The following is a 17,558-nucleotide window of genomic DNA, read 5'->3' on the forward strand; positions in this document are numbered from 1 at the left end:
CACAAATAATCGATTTATCGTAATTTCATAAAAAATCGATTCATTAAAATTTTATAAAAAAATCGATTTATCGAATTCTTCAATAGATCGATTAATCGATTTTGTACAGTAATCGATTTAATGAAATTTTAGAAATAATTGATTTATCGAAACTTTACAAATAATCGATTCATAAAAATTCGATATATCGAAATTTAATAAAAACTCGATTTATCGAAATTTTTCAAAAAATCGATTCGTTGGATATTTTTTGATTAATGGATCTACAGAAGTTTCGATCATGTTCTAAAAAAAATCGATTAATCGATTATATATAACTATCGATATCTCGAAACTTTAAAAAATCGATTTTCCAACATAGTCGATTAATCGATTTATTATAGTACAATTGAAAAAAAATCTTTAAATCGATCTATCGATTATTCTTACGATTCAATGTATCGATTATGATTAAGTTGTTCTTTTCAAATTTTAGCGCCAAAATTAAAAGGCAGACCAAGAAGAAAACGTAAAAAACGCAGTGCATCACCTGGTGAATCGAGTAATGAAAGTGAAGCATCTGTCGCATCAACATCTCGTGGATCAACGACGTCATCATCATTTTCAATAAATTGTCCTCCGAAATCAACAACACCCCCGCAAACATCAACTCCAATAACGTCGTCTGTGACCCCATCGTCAACATCCTTAACCTCAACGACGGCAACAGCGACATCTTCGACACTATCGACCTCTACAACGACCGCATTAACGTCATTAACAACTACGTCATCATCGTCGACACCAGCGACACTATTAATAGCGTCAGTGGTATCTGGCCGAGGTGATGGTGTCAGAAGAAGTGAGCGGAAGGTTACGGGGGATGAAAAAAAATTTATAATCGACGTACAAACTTTTATGAGTTTACGCGGCACTCCGGTACTGAAAATGCCGCTTTTAGGTTATCGGCAGAGTAAGTTCATTAAACTATTTTTTTTTAAAGGTTAATATCGAAATTGGTTAATAATGATAATTATTATTTTCTGCAGTCGATTTGTATTTGTTTTATAAACAAGTTCAAAAACTTGGCGGCTATGATACGGTGACGTCTGGACGTCTTTGGAAATCGATTTATGATGAAATTGGAGGTAACACTGGTTCAACTAGTGCTGCTACAATAACACGCAGGCATTATGAAAGGTAACGATTTTTTAAAATTTTCGATTCGAGATATCAATACTCAAATATCGATTATCGATTTGAGATATCGAAATATCGATTTATTAAATTTTTTATTTACACAAATCAATTCGAAAGGAATAAAAAATAATTTTTTTAAAAATCGAGATATCGATATATATATATATATATATCGATTATGGATTCGAGATATCGATTGTTGATTCGAGATATCGAGCTTTAATTCGAGATATCGATTGTCGATTCGAGATATTGATTTATTGAAAAAATTAGAATATTAAATTTTATAATTCCAGATATCGATAAAAATAAAATCGATACAATCGATTTAAAAAATCAATTTTTCAAATCGATATTTAAAAACCGCAATTTTAAAATCGATGATCATTATTATTAATATACTGATTATTTTTTTTTTCCATTAAATCGATCTTTTAAAAAATCGATTCATTGATATCGATTTAATATATCAATTTTTTTTTTTAGGTTACTACTACCTTACGAACGTCATCAACGCGGTGAAGAAACAAAAGTCCGACCAGTAAGTCGTCGCAGTAAATCGATATCCGATTTACCAATCGATTTACCAGAATCACCTAAATCTCCGCCAACAGCCATGACGACAACAACGCCATCTACAAAATCTCCGGGGCCTACATCGCCGGACGCCAATTGTCTAACTAATAATTCTAACCTTAATAATAATAATAATAATAATAGTAATAGTAATAATAATATCGTGAGCATTCCCGATAAACCAAAGACTGAATTAAAACCATCATCATTACGCAGTGTCCGCGTAAAACCCGAGCGTTTAAAATCACTATCGCTTTCATCATCATCATCATCATCTTCATCATCAACGTCATCATCACCATCACCGTCGCCATCGTCAACACCCGTTATAAATAATACTATAAATCTCAGTTTAAATTTAAATCTTAATCATAATTATCAAAATCATAATCAACAAACTTCTAATGATTCATCATCAAGTCCATCATTAACACCAACAACAACTTCCCCTACATTAAGTTTATCATCACAACAACAACAACAACAACAACAGCCATCAATTATAGAAAATTCATCATTAGATTTACCGCCAAATTTAAATAATTTAAATTTACCGCCAAATTTGAATAATTTAAATTTACCGCCAAATTTACCAACAACAACAACAACAACCGACATTGATATCTCAACAACAACAAATTCAACAACACAACTAGATTGTGATGTTAAATATGATAATAATTCAAATAATGATAATTTACTACCACAAAATAAAGAAAACATTCCAATTTTTGTTATTAAACAACAACAACAAAATCTAGAAAAAGAGCAACAACAATATTTACAGCAAGACCAGCAACAAAGTTTACAACAACAACAACAACATATACAACAGCATAAACAACAACAACAACAAGATGAACAACAGCAGCAACAACAACATAAACAACAACAACAACAACAACAACAACAACAACAAAATTTACAAAACGAGGAATATCAAGATCAGCCATCAAATTTATTACAAAAACAACAACAACAACAACAACAACAACAACAACAACAACAACAACAACAACAACAACAACAACGACAAAATTTACGAAAAGAGCAACAGCAAGAACAGCAACAAAAACAACAAAAATTAAAATCACCGCCATCACCAGAAGTTATTGATCTTGAATTAGAATCAGATAATCCACCAACACCACCAACAACAGCAACAACAACAACAACAACAACACGAGATAAAATAATAATACCAAGTTTTAAAAAACGTAAACTAGAAATATTGCGCGAAGGCGGTCTCGAAGTAACGGCCGTCGACCTCGCGGATCGTCCAACAGTAATTCAAACCCACCCGCCATTACCCCCAGCCACTTCCGCCATTTTGTCGCCGAATCCAACTGCAAACCTCAACGTTAAAGACGAAAAGCCTCAAAAATTGATATCTGTGACCGTCACTCCAGACATTACGCACATGCTGGCCTCTCCTGAAAAATACAACAACAACAACAACAGCAACAACATTAATAACAGCACTGGAAAGAAATTTATCAATTCTTTGCCGCCAAAAGTGATCCAGTCCCACTCAATATTTTCTGGCAACGACAAAGTAGTATACGGAAACCCTAAAGATATATTAACTGCCTCTAAGTACGTGATTAATACACCAGATGTCCTAGATCTCACTAAATCTGCGCAGACCTTTTCTCGCCCTAACCTCGAAATCGTGCGGGTCCCTATCGTTCCCCGCCCGCAATTATTCAAAAATTCAATTACTTCTAATAGTAATAACAGTAATAATTACAACAATAATCACAACCACAGTGACAATTACAGTAATGAAAAATTACCCGGTGTTAATATTGATAAATTATCGACGAAAGTCAATTTACCGATACTCGATTCCCGCACCATAGCCTCAAATAATTTAGAAATAACTTTAGTCAACCCGAAAAATTATAATAATAACAATAACAATAACAATAAATTGTCAAATTACACTAGTCCACCGATAAGACAAAATGGCGCCAGTGCTCTGGTGTCGAAAATGAAAACTAACAAATGTCATACAATCGAAAGTCCCTATGCTCGAAAAGTGAACAATCATATTGTAAATGTACCAAATTTGAATAATTTACACTATGGTAGTGGGGGAAGTAGTGGGAGACCAATGACGTCGACGTCATTGAGGATCGACAAAATGGCGGCTGATGGCAGCAATAGACGAATAAGCGAAAGTGATTTACCAAAATATAGTAACTATGGCAACAAAATGTCGTATTTGCAACAAAAAAGTGACAGGGATCGTGACCGTGATCGATATGACAGAGATCGACATGATCGGAGGCATAGTGTCCCTACTTTACCGGCTGGGTTTATGTCAGGGTTAAATACGACGCCATTTTATCCACCGCCACAGCCGCCATCATCTTCAGCGACTGGAGTCATTCATAATAACAAATTTATACCGCCAGGGCCAATGATTGACCCGATTTATTATTCGGCGATTTATAATGGACTGTTTAGTACAGGACAGGTGGCGCCAACAGTCACTAGCTCGATGCGACCGCCGCAAATTGGTCATGGAACGATAACCTCACCGATAAACAATAACTCGGGGTCACAACATGGATATTTACCGCCAATTGAGTTTAATGATTACTATAAAAATTTTCTAACCTCACAACAACAACAACACCACCAGAGATTACTTATGATGAGTCAGCATCAATCCGCGCCGACGTCAAAATAAATTTACGCGGGAAAAATTTGAATTTTTTAAAAATTAGTAATTTATTTTTTGAGGGTTATGTTTCTTAAAATGGAAGAAATTGTTGAAATTTAAATCGAGGTTAATTTTTATTAATTAGATCTGATCAGATATGAAAAATGATAGTATCTGATGTTATATGATTATATATGAATATTTATGATCATATCTGTGCATATATGTAACTGATTGTGTCATTTTTTTGGGAATAAATATGTAGATATGATCTGATATAATATTTGTTCTTGTAATTTGAGTAACATAAGAATATTCATATATTGATATAATTCTAGAGAATCATATATCATCACATATGATAATATATGATTATGGATAATTACATATGAATATATTGATGCATATATGTGAATAATTGCATCTTTTATTTTCGACGATAAATATCAAAATATGGTCAGATATGATCACGTATATACTCAGATATGATGAGTCTAGAACTATATGATCATATTTGAATATTTGTTGACGGATTGTATTAACATTTTTGTAGCCATACATGATCACATATGAGCAGACGTTCACAGGCATTATACTATTTGATAATATATGACTACATATGATCATATATGGTTATATATGGCTACATATGATAATAGATGGTCATATACGACCATAAATGATCATGTAGGATCACATATGATCATATATGACCACACATGATAATAAATGGTTATATATGATAATGGATGGTCATATAGGACCAGATGTGACCATATATGATTATATTATATATGACTACATATGATAGTAGATGGTCATATACGATCACATATAATCATGTATGATCATATATGATCACATATGATAATTAATGGTCATATATTATCATATGTGATCATATATGATCATATATCATCACATATGGTCATATATGGTTACATATGACTACATATGATAGTGGATGGTTATATACGACCACATATGATCATGTATGATCACATATGAACATGTATGATCATATATGATCACACATAATTATATATCATCATATATAGTAATATCTGATCATGCGTGATTAAATTTCCATTCATATAAAATCAGATATAAATATATATGATCATTATGATCATATTTTATTTTTCTCAAATTCGAGTTCAAAATGGTGGTGATTCTAAAATGGCGGTAGTATAGAAATTTTTAGGCGGTAAAATTCAAAAAAATTATAAAAAATTTTTTCTTCAAAAGGCGGCAAATTTAAATAAATTGTACTGGCCTTAAAAAATATAATCGATGGTGAATTGTTTTTTTTTTTGTGCAATTTAAGACTGGTAAGAATGAAAAATTGAATTTTTCTTTATTTTCTTTTTTTTTTAATAAAAAAAAAAAACTTTCTGTGAGCTCTTGTAATTAATTATTAATAAGTGTATTAATATAGATTAGTAATTTTAATTAAATATAAGTAATTTAAAAAATGTTAATAATTAATTAAATTTAACAATTATAATTTTAGATAAAACCCATTAATTTTTTTACATTTATTATTAGTAATAAAAAATGATGGACATAAAAAATGTAAATATAATATTTTTTTTGTGATATCTCGTAAATTGTTTTTTTCCTTTTTTTTTTTCTATAAAAAAAAAAAGAAAACATAATTTTTGTAATTTGTTTTTTATAAAATGAGTATCATAAAAAAATGATTGATGATTTTATTTTGATTTTAAAAATGAAAAAAAAAAAATATTTTATTTAAGAAAATTCTTTTTTCTTAAATGCTATTATTATAAATAATAATAATGATAATTAATTAAATGAATAAGATACGTGCCATAAGATAATAATTAAATAATTAATTAATTAGGAAGTTAATTAGAAATTAATTAGCGATAAGTTTCATTGTAATTAATAATTAATAAAACTTATTAATATTAATATTACAATGATTATAATAATGATAAAGGCAATGAATAAGAAAATTGTTTAAATTAATAATAAATAAATAAAAAAAAATTTTATTATTAAAAATAAAAAATTTAATTGAAAGAATCGTGTAAGAGTTTATTGGCCTTTTTTTCTAGTCAGTTAGAAATAATTTTCTTTAACAGGGAAAATTAGTCTAAATAGAAAAAAAAGGATATTTTTCTATTTATTTTTCTTTAATTTCGTTATTAAAAATTTTTAGATTCGTGACATGGCTAAGCAACAGTTCAAGAATATTCTGTGAAATTTTCATAAAAAAATCCCCGCTCTAGAACTTCCAGAATCTTCTGCGCATGCGCGCTCGTCAAACCTGCGCACACGCAGTTTCCTTGTTGTTTTGGTGCGGGAAGGGATCAGTTGGTTTTCAACGGTTGTTCTCATTGTCGACGTCCCAAGTTTTTAAAATAATTAATTTATTCATCGTCTCGCTTAATTACTAACAAAAAAAAATTTTTTTTAATTAATTACTTATTAATTAGGAATATTTAGTGATATAAATTTATGTGCGTAAATAAATTAATTGTCGGTTTAGTCTAATGTCACTGCGCGCCATTTTGATTCTTAGAAGTTGAATGCGAAAATAATTGTTTGTTTTTTTTTTATAAATTATTTAATTAAGTAATTTTAGTAATTACGTGAGTAATTAATTTTTATTTTTTAATTTTTTGTTAATTGAATATTTATATTTTTCATTTATTTAATCGCAGAATACGCGAAGAAGCGGCAGAAATAAATGGCGGGAAAGGTGAGTAAATTTGAAAATTTAAAATAATTAAATTTAAAAATGGCGCCAGAGGAAATTATTATTCAAGTTTGATCAGTATAAATATTTATATTTTATTAGATAACTTTTTTGTTTTTTTATAAATTCAATGTCGAATTAAATTTTTAATTAAAATGTCGGTAATTTAAAATTTGGCGTTAAATATTTCTTAGGTCTGCCATTCACTTTTATTTGACGGTCCCCAATGTTTCGTAACTGTAAATAAACTCATGTTCCTCTGAAAAAAAAAATTACATAATTAATTAATTAATTAACATAATTAATTTTTAAATTAATTACATAAACTATAGCTTGTGGGTACTCGTTTCAAAGCTCTTACGATTCTCTACAAGAAAAAACTAAAAAAAACTAAAAATTAATTAATTTTTATTAATTACAATTAATCACTTTAATTATTTCCCCAGTTTCTCCACTTAAAATGCCAATAACTTCTAAAATATCACTCTCACAGATTTTTTCATTCTTTTTAATTTAGTAGGAAATTAAATTCCCTACAAATTAAGTCCTTTGATAAAACTTCCTTAAGTCAATATTTAAAAAGTTATTCCCTTTAAAAGTTTAATTTTTGTAAAAAAAAAATGTTACGTTCATGACACTCTCTTCTAATATCAAAATATATATATATTTTTGATGTATATCATCAGGAATTCACGTGCGCTTTCAAACGAGTACCCACAAGCCATATAAATTTCCAAAAAATATATCACTTACCGGCCCCTTATAAACGCGATAAATAAAATAAATAGGTAACGGCGCCAGTGTACTCAGTCCAATTAATATTCCGATAAAATTAGCCCAGCTAGGAAATTTATAAACTCCATAAGTCACTGGCTCATACATAACCATCTGATAGATAAATATACCCTGTAAATAAATATGAGAAATAATAAATTATCAATGATCGTTAATTTATTTATATTTTAATTAATTACCAAACAAGTTGCGGGTGCAAGTATCACCCAATTAATCCACCAGTAGAAGTATGAAAATTTATTGAAATTCATTTTCATCTCTCCGATGTTTTTTATAAACTTGTTGCAACCGTAGAACCAACAGGGCACGATTATTTCAAAAATACCGATCAATAATACTGCCCATGACGCGGTATTCCAGTCCATTAATTTATATAGATAAACCCCGCCGCTAAAAATCATCGGCAGGCCCATTAACCAGCCGCAAAAGCACACTAGAAAAATTACACGGCCTTCTTTCTCACGCAGCGATGGCTTTGCGTCTATAATTGCTGTACTGACTGCCTGTACACCTGGAAACTAATTTTTTTAAATTAATTTTCTGATTTAAATTTTTGGCGGGAAAATATTTGAATTTTTTTTAAAATAATTCAGACTTTAGAATTTCGTTATAAAAGAACTGTACGAGGAAAGTGTATAAATTTTTTTTTCTGGAGTTAGGAAATTTTCTGGAAAAGCTGAAAAAAATTAATTTGAAACTCTAGGGTTGATAGGAAGGGCGCGAGGAATTTTCAAATACTAAATTAGTGCAGATTTGAAATAACGATTTTTTGTCGCAAACTTAAACTTGATATATCTCGTAAAATATTGAAAATATGAAAAATTTATAAGAGGCCGATTTTGTAGATCGGGAAATTTCCTATAAATAAGTATTAGGAAATTTTTTTTTATCTGTAATAGTTAGTGAGATATTTGGCATCAAAGTCAAAGAAGTAGGAAAATCGGCAAATTTATAAGAATGAAAAAGAAAAATACTTACTTGGCTACCAAGACCAAGTATGAACAACATAATAAAAAACAAAAAGGCCCATAAATTACTCCAGGGCATTTGTGTGACGGCTTCGGGGTACGCGATGAACGCGAGACTCAATCCGCCATCTTGAGCGATTTCTTCTATAGGCATTCCCATTTGTTTTGATAAATACCCGAGAATTGAGAATATTGCAAACCCAGCGAACACTGATGTGAATATATTTGCCGTTGCTATTAAAATTGAGTCCCTGAAAAAAATTAAGTCACGATTTTTTAACAAAAATCGGTAAAAGTCAGTATCATGTAATTTTTTGTATCATTTTCTTCCAGAGCATAAGATTCCCTTTAAAATGAGTACCCACATGACTATATTTAAAAAACTTAAAAAAATTGTTTATAAAAATTTATTAATTGTTTTTAAAAATTTCAATTTTTATGACTAAATATTTTTGAAGGTAACTTTGTCATGTTGGTACTCGTTTTAAAGCTCGCACTATTTTCTGCAACAAGTGATCAAAAGTTGTTTAAACAATTGATAATTACACTAAAAATGATCAATTGTTTCGACAATTATCAATTGTTTCGACAATTATATTTATGTTCTGGCTTTAAACGCAGATTACTCGGAAACTATTGAACTTACGATTTTTTCTGTAAGGATCAAATTTGTAGGGAATAAAATTTCCTACAAATTTGATCGAATGATAATTTGTTGTAAAATTGATAGTTTAAGAGTTACGGGCGTTTTTATAAAAATTTTTAAAAGTAAACGGATGTATGTATTTAAATTGATTGCTAATTACCGATAACAATTATTAGTGAATGAATTAAAACTGGACATTGTTATTAATGATCCGCATCCAATACCAAGTGAATAAAAAACTTGTGATGCAGCGTCGCCCCACACACTTGCATTCTTCAAAGTTTCAAATTTTGGAATTATAAAATATGAGATTCCGTCCATCGCGCCATCTAATGTCACACCTATTAAAAATTAGATTTATCATATATTCATAATTGTTTTCTTAATGGTTCTTTTTTTTTTAATTCGAAATTTATTTTGCAATTTTACCTCGAATTAAAACAGCGGTCAGCATGACATAAGGAAATAAGGCTGTAAAATATGCGACTTTACCCGCAGATTTTACACCACGTGACAAACATACAAAAACTATAATCCAACCTAATGATAAATATATCAATAATTGCCAATTTATTGTTCCGAAATTGTCCCATGTTGCCCCGTTTACACCTAATGCATAATCACTGCAAAAAAAAACATTTTTTTTTCAATCTTAATCGATAAATCGATTATTTATATATCGATATATCGATTATTGATGTATCGATTATTTATAATTTGATTTATCGATTTTTTTGAAAATCGATATATCGATTATTGATGTATCGATTATTTATACATCGATATATAGATTTTTTGGAAATCTAAATATTGACTCTTGATGGATCGATATATCGATTGTTTATAAATTGATATATTGATTATTTATAAATCGATATATCGATTACTGATAGATCGATGTATCGATTATTTATAAATCGATATATCAATTTTTTAAAAATCGATGTCACGATTATTGATGTATCGATTATTTATAATTTGATTTATCGATTTTTCTGAAAATCGATATATCGATTATTGATGTATCGATTATTTATAAATCAATATATTAATTTTTTAAAAATCGATGTCTCGATTATTGATGTATCGATTATTTATAAATCAATATATCGATTATTCAAATATCGATGTCTCGATTATTGATGTATCGATTATGTATAAATCAATATATCGATTATTCAAAAATCGATGTCTCGATTATTGATGTATCGATTATTTATAAATCGATATATAGATTTTTTGGAAATCGAAATATTGATTCTTGATGGATCGATATATCGATTGTTCATAAATTGATATATTAATTATTTATAAATCGATATATCGATTACTGATAGATCGATGTATCGATTATTGGTAGATTAATGTATTGATTACTTATAAATCGATACATCGATTATTCATAAATCAATACATCGATCACTCATGACTCGATACGTCGATTTATGAACCATCGATATATCGACTATTGATAGATCGATATATCGATTGTTTATAAATCGATTATTAATAAATCGATATATTGATCATTAATGAATTAATATTTTAATTATTGACAAATCGATATATCGATTATTGAAAAATCGATTATTGATAAATAAATCGATACCTCTATCATTAATGATTCATTATATCGATCATTTAAATATCGAAATATCGAATATATATAAATCGATACATCGAATATTTATAATACAATACATCGATTATTAGTAAATCGATAGTTGATAAATCGATATATCGATATATCGATTATCGATATATCGATATTTAAAAAGTATGTTTTATTAATATTTTAGAAGTGACAATCTCGAATAATCGATTTTTGATATATCGATAGCTCGAAAATTCGATAAATCGATAAAACTCGATATTTTGAATATTTGCTTGAAAAAATAATTTTTTTTAATCTTGACTCACTTGAAATATTGTTCACTGGACAAGATTCGTTTGTACAGAGATTTTAAAGGTACGATATTGTCACCGTCATGACAATTTATATTTTTATCGCTGCCTGAATATCCGAATTTCAAACAGACATCTTTTATCGACGAACAAGTTTTATTAAAAAATATCATTGACGAATTTTGTTGCTGACATTGCATGTCTTGTAATTGGCTGTAGCATTCTATAAAAAGAAAAAAGTATAAATAACCGTAACAATGATTGTGGTAATAATAATAATGATAAAATTAATTACCAGGAGTATTAAAGTCATTATCGCAGTATGCCCATGCAAGTTTCGGGTGAAATGACGCAACAATATAAGATAATATCCAGCTCATTAAAACCATATAGTACACACTAACTAGTGCGATAACAATTAATGTGCATATTCCAACACCGCCAAAAGCTGGTGATAGACTTTTGTAAATTTCAAATGGCCCTAAACCGGTATATTGCCCGACAGAAACTTCCAAATAGAAAATCGGTATGCCCATTGTTATCAACATTATAACGAATGGTATCAAAAATGAACCTGGTGAAAGAGAGTCATTAGTGATTACTAGATCATTATTATAAATTTTTAATATTCTATCCTTCGAGAGCTCGTGATTTCCTTTTGAATGAGTACCCACATGACCACTTTATCTGGGAGTCAAAATTCTAGTTTGTCGGAAAATTGAAATTAAATTTTTTTGAAAATTTAAAAATACGGACGAATGATTTATTGAAGATAATTGGGGGTTGTGGGTACTCATTTTAAAGCTCTCATTATTTCCTACTACAATAAAACACAAAAAAATTTGTAAAAATTAATTACCGATAATTAGCAATGGCTTAAACGAGTATTCATATGTATTTTTAACTTTAAACGCCGATAACTTGAATACTATCATTCCTACGATATTTTTTGTAATGAAAAAACTTGTAGGAAATTAAATTCTCTACAAGATCGGTCTTGGCACAATTTGTCGTAAAGTCAATAGTTTTAAAGTTATCAGTGTTTTAATAAAATTGTCAAATAAAAAATTTATTTTATCAATTATTTACACTACGAAATATACATTTTTATATAAATATATATTTATTTAATCGATTGAAAAATACTTACCACCCCCATTTTTATAAACTAAAAATGGAAATCGCCAGACATTTCCGATACCGATCGCGTATCCCATACACGATAAAACAAATTCCGCTTTATTGGCCCATCCTTTGCGTTCTTTAGGTTTTTTAATCACAGCCTCGGTTAATTTAACTGATAGCCTTTTAACACCCTTTAATTTAAATAACTTATTTTATTAATAACTCAACTTAAATAAATAAATAAAATATCACAACTTAATGTTATTCTTACGTAATTTTTTTAAATAAATCATCACTCTCAATTCTTAATTACTCCTCCCGCTGTAGCCCAATTTACACCGCACTGAGTTACTCCCAAAAATAAATAATCCCTCACAATTAACCCCCGCGTCAAAAAATTTCTCAACCTTTCCAAAACTAACGAAATCGAATCTTCCATCAAAACGCCTTTTTAAAAATTCATAACTTCCACCATTGATATTAAGAACCCTTTCATTTTTTTCATCGATCCTCATTAAATTATCATTGTAACAACCCCCCATTGCCCTCATTACTCCCAATAATTACCAAGTAATTAAATGATCCCCATTTTACTCCAAATCAAATCATTCCCTTCGCCTCCTCAACTTTAACCTCTCCTAACTCCCAAACTATCACTCCCACATAATTTTTCATCATGACCAATTTTGTTGCTCATTAAATTTCCCACAAAATCGGTCTCTTAACAATTTTTTCTAAAATCAATCCCTTCCAAGTTATCGTCACTTAATCAAAAAAATTACCCTCATAAAATCGTTTCTCCCAACCCCCTCAACTTTAACCCCTTCTAACTCCCTAACTATCACTCCCACATAATTTTTCACTATAACCAATTTTGTTGCTCATTAAATTTCCCACAAAATCGGTCTCTTAATAATTTTCCCTAAAATCAATTTTTTCCAAGTTATCGTCACTTAATCAAAAAAATGACCCTCATAAAATCGTTTCTCTCAACCCCCTCAACTTTAACCTCTGCTAACTCCTAAATTATCACTTTCACACAATTTTTCATGATGACCAATTTTGTTGCTCATTAAATTTCCCACAAAATCGGTCTCTTAACAATTTCCCCTAAAATCAATTCTTTCCAAGTTATCGTCATTTATTAAAAAAAAAAATCTTACCCTCATAAAATCGTCTCCCGACGCACATCCAACATGTTCACAATCAATCTGTTTATCCAGCATTTTAAAAGCAGAAAAGTTTTTTTTACACACAATATATCAGTACTATGATATGCACTAAATAATTAATCCTCAAAACCCATAAAATAAATTTATATTCCCATAAAAAAGATGAAATACGTGGCGGTAATAACGTGCGTGCTCTTGGAAAGTAAAATAAAAACTGAAATAAATTTTAAAAATTATTTAAAATATTTCATCATTAACTTCAATTACCGTCAGTGTGTGTGCGTGTGTGTACGTAGTTTATATCTCTCAGAATTTAGATAATCCAGCCCTAAGTAACTAACTCAGGCATAAATGTTTATTTTCTTTGTTTAAATTACATTTCGTAATTATAAGTGTCATTAAGGTGTTAAGACGTCTACGTCTCGGTGACAAAGCTAAATAACTATACAAATCTATTTTTAATTACATTGAGAGCTCGAGTACTCAGTGTTTTAAGTTTAATTGTTTTATACTCGATGTAAGTATGAATATTTTTTATTTTTAATTCCGGTTTCGGTTACTTTTGTTAATATTTTTTTTATTAAGTGACGATAACTTGGAAAGAATTGATTTTAGGAAAAATTGTTAAGAGACCGATTTTGTGGGAAATTTAATGAGCAACAAAATTGGTTATGATGAAAAATTATGTGGGAGTCATAGTTTGGGAGTTAGGAGGGTTTAAAGTTGAGGGGGTTGGGAGAAGCGATTTTATAAGGGTAATTTTTTTGATTAAGTGTCGATAACTTGGAAGGAATTGTTTTTAGGGAAAATTGTTAAGAGACCGATTTTGTGGGAAATTTAATGAGCAACAAAATTGGTTATGATGAAAAATTATGTGGGAGTGATAGCTTGGGAGTTAGAAGGGGTTGAAGTTGAGGAGGCGAAGGGAATGATTTGATTTGGAGTAAAATGGGAATCATTTAATTACTTGGTAATTATTAGGAGTAATGAGGGCAATTGGGGGTTGTTACAATGATAATTTAATGAGGATCGATGAAAAAAATGAAAGGGTTCTTAATATCAATGGTGGAAGTTATGAATTTTTAAAAAGGCGTTTTGATGGAAGATTCTATTTCGTTAGTTTTGGAAAGGTTGAGAAATTTTTTGACGCGGGGGTTAATTGTGAGGGATTATTTATTTTTGGGAGTAACTCAGTGTGCTGTAGATTGGGCTACGGCGGGAGGAGTAATTAATAATTGAGAGTGATGATTTATTTAAAAAAATTACGTAAGAATAACATTAAGTTGTGATATTTTATTTATTTATTTAAGTTGAGTTATTAATAAAATAAGTTATTTGAATTAAAGGGTGTTAAAAGGCTATCAGTTAAATTAACCGAGTCTGTGATTAAAAAACCTAAAGAACGCAAAGGATGGGCCAATAAAGCGGAATTTGTTTTATCGTGTATGGGATACGCGATCGGTATCGGAAATGTCTGGCGATTTCCATTTTTAGTTTATAAAAATGGGGATGGTAAGTACTTTACAGTCGATTAAATAAATATGTATTTATATAAAAATGTATATTTCGTAGTGTAAATAATTGATAAAATAAATTTTTTATTTGACAATTTTATTAAAACGCTGATAACTTTAAAACTATTGACTTTACGACATATTGTGCCAAGACCGATCTTGTAGAGAATTTAATTTCCTACAAGTTTGTTCATTACAAAAAATACCGTAGGAATGATAGTATTCAAGTTATCGGCGTTTAAAGTTAAAAATACATATGAATACTCGTTTAAGCTATTGCTAATTATCGGTAATTAATTTTTACAAATTATTTTGTGTTCTATTGTAGTAGGAAATAATGAGGGCTTTAAAATGAGTACCCACAACCCCCAATTATCTTCAATAAATCATTCGTCCGTATTTTTAAATTTTCAAGAAAATTTTATTTCAATTTTCCGACAAACTAGAATTTTGACTCCCAGATAAAGTGGTCATGTGGGTACTCATTCAAAAGGAAATCGCGAGCTCTCGAAGGATAGAATGTCAAAAACAGAAAAAAATAATCTGGTAATTAGTCACAACTATTTTTAATTACAACAGAGTATTAAAATTAATTTTTGATTTTATTCCATGTATTTATTGATTGATTGTTATTTTTATTTTACATTTTCATGTTACAAAATATCCATATTTATATAATGGTAGTCATATATTTTACATATATATATTTATATAATTAATTACAGTTTATACTTTTAAATAATTAAATTATTTTAATTACTAACAATTGATTGATCGTGTCATTTAATTGACAAATTTAAATGACACCAAGAAATCCAATCAATTAAAATTTGATTATTATTAAAATAAAAAGAAAATTAATTAAATACACTGGAATGTTTTTTTTTTTTTAAGGAATTTAATTAATTGAGCGACAAATTTATATATTAATAAATAATAAAATGCTTCTAAATTTATTTACAATGAACATTTGTTTTTTTTTTTTTTTTAATTAAATTATAAAATGCCCGTCGCTATTTATTTTTAATTAATAATAATTATAGTAATTGCATTATTATATTTTATTAATATTTAAACAATTTAAAAACAATTGTTAAAATTTATTTTTTTCATTTCACTTGATAACATTTACTTTAAATTAATTATTTTTATAAATCACTCACAATAATTTGCGTTATCTATTTATCATACTGATATATTTTGATAAATAAATTTAGAAAAAAAAAAACATTTTTTAAATTTTACAACCAATGATATTTTATAAATCACCTCAGGTATGGGTTGTTGGTACTCATTTAAAAGCTCTCGTTATTTTCTACAAGACTATAAAAAAAAAATAATTATTTATCAGTAATTAAAATTGTTGTTATTATTATTTATATAATTTGAACTTTAAACGCTGATAACTTTTAAACCGTTGGTCCTACGGTATTTTTTTACATAAACAAATTTGTTGGCAATTAAATTACCGATAAATTTTTATCAGACATAAAATAGCGTAAAGTCGATTGTTCAAAAGTTATTAGCCATTTAAAATCTATACAGCTAATTGTCGCAATGGCAATTGTAATTACTCGACAATTAATAAATATTTTCAATGACATATATCGACAGGAAATCGCCTGCGCTTTGAAACGAGTACCCACAACCCATACTTGTCTTGAATATTTGTATCGATACCCAAAATATCGATATCGATTTTTTACGTGATAAACTATATACATTTTATTTTACGTATTTTTTTTTTCAACAAAATTTGCAATTCAATTCTTTAATATCAAATAATCTTAACTAATACTTTTTTTTTTATTTGATCAATTAAAAATTTTTCTAATTTACAATTACGATATGACGTCCACTTATTTTAGTAATTAAACTTTTAATCGATTTTTTGTTTCAATTTAAAAAAATTATTGTTTTTATTATTCTTATGATTATCAATTATCATGAAATTGTTGTTAGCAATTAAAAACTTAATGATGATAAAACGGAATTAGATCATCTGAAAATGACATTGATACTGATAAATAATATAACGCGAAGGATCGAGGGCAATTTCCGGTCAATGCCGCACTGCAAGTGATCTTGGTGGTAAAAAGTTGAGGGCGGATGCTCGTCCCCGGGTTTGCACCACTCGCCTTTTGATTTCAACTCTTGCTGGCATATTTCTTTGCACGGAGGACAGATCAGCGCGCCTTTGTGCAGCCATTCGTTTTCGATTATTTTAATGGTTAATTTTTGACCAGCGTGATAACAAGTGTATGTATAGTTTGCAACCTGTA

The 17,558-nt window shown here is 28.8% G+C and overlaps 3 protein-coding genes across 5 annotated transcripts in view; 1 reads left to right on the forward strand and 2 right to left on the reverse strand.

The window, feature by feature from the left end:
* LOC103577107 (putative mediator of RNA polymerase II transcription subunit 26) overlaps positions 1-4,702 on the forward strand; it is a 32,673-nt gene extending 27,971 nt beyond the window's left edge. For both annotated transcript variants that reach the window (XM_053741846.1, XM_053741847.1), the window contains exons 4-6: positions 476-952; positions 1,029-1,179; positions 1,666-4,702. In XM_053741846.1, coding sequence (XP_053597821.1) covers positions 476-952; positions 1,029-1,179; positions 1,666-4,453 — 3,416 coding nt within the window. In that variant the 3' untranslated portion in view covers positions 4,454-4,702. The remainder of the gene's footprint in view (positions 1-475; positions 953-1,028; positions 1,180-1,665) is intronic.
* A 2,507-nt stretch (positions 4,703-7,209) lies between these two features.
* Positions 7,210-14,056, reverse strand: LOC103577101 (sodium- and chloride-dependent glycine transporter 2). Of its 2 annotated transcripts, none has more exons than XM_053741781.1 (10): positions 13,754-14,056; positions 12,616-12,781; positions 11,761-12,039; positions 11,481-11,688; positions 9,990-10,183; positions 9,721-9,901; positions 8,925-9,165; positions 8,126-8,464; positions 7,905-8,057; positions 7,210-7,410 (listed from the first exon to the last, which is right to left on the reverse strand). In XM_053741781.1, the coding sequence occupies exons 1-10, from the start codon at positions 13,814-13,816 to the stop codon at positions 7,342-7,344; spliced, it is 1,893 nt and encodes a 630-aa protein (XP_053597756.1). In that variant the 5' UTR covers positions 13,817-14,056; the 3' UTR covers positions 7,210-7,341. The 2 variants fall into 2 exon arrangements, with proteins under 2 accessions (XP_053597756.1, XP_053597757.1); XM_053741782.1 differs by lacking the exon at positions 13,754-14,056 and adding an exon at positions 13,373-13,403.
* Positions 14,057-16,271: 2,215 nt separating this feature from the next.
* LOC103577100 (leishmanolysin-like peptidase) overlaps positions 16,272-17,558 on the reverse strand; it is a 120,123-nt gene continuing 118,836 nt past the window's right edge. The window contains exon 13 of the mRNA XM_008557602.3: positions 16,272-17,553. Within this exon, the coding sequence (XP_008555824.1) occupies positions 17,275-17,553 (279 nt within the window). The 3' untranslated portion in view covers positions 16,272-17,274. The remainder of the gene's footprint in view (positions 17,554-17,558) is intronic.

This window comes from Microplitis demolitor, chromosome 9 (assembly GCF_026212275.2).
Source record: "Microplitis demolitor isolate Queensland-Clemson2020A chromosome 9, iyMicDemo2.1a, whole genome shotgun sequence".
Taxonomy (NCBI): domain Eukaryota; kingdom Metazoa; phylum Arthropoda; class Insecta; order Hymenoptera; family Braconidae; genus Microplitis; species Microplitis demolitor.